This window comes from Rhinopithecus bieti, unplaced genomic scaffold, assembly GCF_001698545.2.
Source record: "Rhinopithecus bieti isolate Rb0 unplaced genomic scaffold, ASM169854v2 scaffold_37463, whole genome shotgun sequence".
In the NCBI taxonomy this organism is placed as follows: domain Eukaryota; kingdom Metazoa; phylum Chordata; class Mammalia; order Primates; family Cercopithecidae; genus Rhinopithecus; species Rhinopithecus bieti.
This window is the reverse complement of record NW_016815818.1, coordinates 892,089-895,430: the sequence shown is the minus strand read 5'-3', so window position 1 is coordinate 895,430 and position 3,342 is coordinate 892,089. Positions and strand designations below refer to the sequence as shown.

Sequence of the window (3,342 nt, the reverse complement as noted above, 5' to 3'; positions counted from 1 at the left end):
CCGGTGGCCCCCCGCGCTGCCCCTCCCCCCCCGGGGGTGCCCCCCCCGCTCCGCCCGCCGCTACCCGCGCTCCCCAGCGCGCTCCCCAGCCACCGGCCGGACGCACACGTCGCCGCCCCGGGCCCCGAGCTCGCCCGGCCGCTCGCGCAGCGCCTCGCGCACACTGCGGACTGCGGGCGTGCACATAATCCGCGAGCAAGACGAGGCCGGCCCGGTGGAGATCAGCGCCTGAGCCGCCTCGGGACCCCCTGAGAGGCGCCTGTGGTCTGCGGCCAGAGGCCCGGGGGAGGGCTGGGGCTGGGAAGCCGGGGCGCGGAGCGCTAGGGGCTAGGGGAGGTCCCGGAGGGGGCGCTGGTGTCTCGGGTGTGGACGTGTATGAGCATGCGCAGACGGAGGCGGGTGCGCGGAGGCGGCAGTGTTGAGGTGGTGAAACCGGTGAACACTTCCTTCCGGTTTACAGGCTGTGTTCTCACTTGGTATAGGTTGTGCCCTCTTAGGACCACATAGATTATTAAATTTCTGGCCCAACACCCAAAAGGGTTTTATGGAAACTAACATCAGTAACCTAACCCGCCCATGACTATCCTGTGCTCTTCCCAGGGAGCTGTGTTGTTTCCCACCTGCCACCCTTCCCACTGAACAAATGCCTGAGCGCTGGGGCACTTTGTTTTTTGGCAAGCGCAGGTTAGAAGCCACTTTCCCAAAATCCACAGCTGCACGAAGCTAAGGAGAAGCCAGATGCCGGTTACTGGGTGTGCAGGGGCTGTTCTGAGCTGGGGGATCATTGTGAAGGCCTTCTTCCCTGGGCACCTGGTACCTGGGGACCTAGGAGGTGGTGAGGGAAGGGTGCAAGTACATTTCTTTTCCCTCTGACCTAGGCCCTAGCAAAGGCAAAGAACCCGAACCTGCCAGCTTGGCCTCCTCCCAGAGCCTCCCTCAGAGGCATGTCATGCCAAGCATTCTTTCTGTCTCTGTTCATGAACAGAAGAGATGGATGGGCTTATTCGTATAGAGAAGTGAATTCCACTTACTCCCCTGGCCCAGAAAACTAGACCAAGTGAGGAACTGTTTTAGCTCATCTAACTCATACATTCGTCCTGGCTTCCTTACAAAACAAGCCTTTCAAACAATCATTGTCCTCAGGAAAGTTGCTGAGCTTCCTCCAGCTGTGAGAATAAGTCCTAATCTCCAGAAAAATGGTGGGGGGGCGGGGGAGGAGGCTTATTGCTTCCCAGCATTTCAGGGGAACATGATCCAACCCCTGGCCTCCTGCCAGCCATCTGCCCTGCTCCCACATGCTTGGGTCCCAGGGCACAGAACAAGGGCAGACTCCCTAATCACACTAACATCAAAATAAAGAGACTGGGCTGCTGTGTAGCCAGGACATGCCCATGCCACCACCTATTGAACAGTTCATAGGAGTGGCAGTAATCTACTGTGTCAGGAGAGAGGGCAATTACAAATCTGAAAGAAAAGGAGGCCCTCTGTGTATTCCATCCCCTCCTCCTTAATGCCTCCAAGGGTCCTTGCATCCCTGGCCCATTCCCAACCTCCTAAACTCCAGCTCTGATTCTCCATCATCCCATGGAGCTATTCCAAGGCCCCCATTACCCATCACTTACACACCAGGTCAAGTTTTGTCTCAGCCCCAAAGGCACTGACATTTCTAGTTTGCCCCCTCTGCCCTTACCCCAACAGCATGCCTGTCTCAGCTCCCTGTCCCTCGGCACTTCCCCAGGCTCATTTGAGCAGGTGTGCCTTCACAGCGCCCCTAAACTTCCCAGGTGCCTCATCCATAATGAGATAACGAATGTAGGGGAAAGTTTCTCAGGAAGGTGGAAGAGGCAGCAGGACTTGGAGAAGGAGTACCTGCTGGTCAGCCTTGAGATGCACAGGTGAAGGTTAGGGTGAGATGAGAGCATGCCATACCTGGTGCTGAATCCCTGAGGGGCCAGCTTCCCAGGCTTAAGCCAAATCTGCCTTAAATTGGGGGTGGGGAGGGGTTAGTAAGGAATTGGGGTTTGTTTGTTTGTTTTTGTGTTGTTTTCATCTTCATCTTTGTATTACTAGCATCCAGCAGAGTGCCTAGCACATACTGGATGCTCAATAAACTTTTGATGAAATGAAATGACAACTTTATTCCACGTAAACAAGGGTAACAAAACAAGCTGCTTCAATATACCAGTCATTTCCCGTTTTTTCTTCTGCTTTTCTTTCACATCCTTTACCCTCTTTCCAAACCCCAAATTGTCCATTCCAGAATCACTTACCCATTCATTCATTTGCTTATTCAGGTGTTCTTTTATTTATTCAACAGACATTTGTTTATCTACTATGGACTAGGCCCTGTGCTAGACACTGCTGATACAGCATAACTATGTCAGGAAGACAAATCAGTAAACAGATGATTACAATATAGTGTGTAAAATGCAATGGCAGAGGTAGATACAAGGTGCTCTGGGAGCATGTAGATTAGATGTCAGCAAAGGCATCTTGGAGAAGAAGAGACCTGAGTTGAGTCTTTCTTAGAAAGACTTGCTAATCTGGTTTTCAAAAGTATGAGAGGACACACTCCAAGCAGAGGGAGAAGCATGTATAAAAGCTTGGAAGTGCAAGACATGATGGGGGGGAATTCAGCGTACTGATTCTAGCAGTTGATGAAATTATTTCAGGGAAGTATACAAAGTAGAAGGTGAAGAAAGCTGCAGATAGATTTCTGAGGACATCAGTATGTGTAGAAAGATTAAAAGGACCTCCCCAAGAAGGCTAAAAAGGCACAGCCAGTAAGATAGGATAATATATAGGAGATAGCTATATCACACAATCAAAAGAACAAAAGAGTTTCAAGAAAAAGGGAGCATTCGGGACTGCATGGGCAGGGGGCTTACATATGAAAATAAATTAAAAGTGCATGTTAAATTTGGCAACAATTAAAACATTGAGTGACTTGGCATAAGTAGTTTCAGACATGTAGTGGGGGTTAAAGCCAGATTGCAATAGGTAAAAAGTGATATGTGGAACTTCTCTGCTAAATACTTGAGACTAGATGTTTGAGAGGTCTTCCTATTTCAAAACAACTGGGTCCTGCTTAAATGATGTTTGTTTTGCATTGCTGGCTTCAAGAGATGGGGAATTTTTTTTTTTTTTTTTTTTTTTTTCCAGATGGAGTCTCACTCTTGTCACCTAGGCTGGAGTGCAATGGCGCAGCCTAGGCTCACTACAACCTCTGCCTTCCGGTTCAAGTGATTCTCCTGCCTCAGCCTGCCAAGTAGCTGGGACTACAGGCACGTGCCACCATGTCCGGCTAATTTTTGTATTTTTGGTAGAAACAGGATTTCACTA

At 50.2% G+C, this 3,342-nt stretch overlaps 2 protein-coding genes across 3 annotated transcripts in view; one reads left to right on the top strand and one right to left on the bottom strand.

The window, feature by feature from the left end:
• The window catches only part of HEPACAM (hepatic and glial cell adhesion molecule), a 17,088-nt gene extending 14,965 nt beyond the window's left edge, over positions 1–2,123 (top strand). For both annotated transcript variants that reach the window (XM_017853859.1, XM_017853858.1), the window contains exon 8: positions 46–2,123. In XM_017853859.1, the coding sequence (XP_017709348.1) occupies positions 46–232 (187 nt within the window). In that variant the 3' untranslated portion in view covers positions 233–2,123. The remainder of the gene's footprint in view (positions 1–45) is intronic.
• On the bottom strand, positions 675–1,615 carry HEPN1 (hepatocellular carcinoma, down-regulated 1). Its single transcript, XM_017853860.1, is given in 2 exon segments — positions 675–1,544; positions 1,547–1,615. Coding segments are annotated over 2 exon segments (276 nt in total). The 3' UTR covers positions 675–1,337.
• Positions 2,124–3,342: the final 1,219 nt, after the last annotated feature.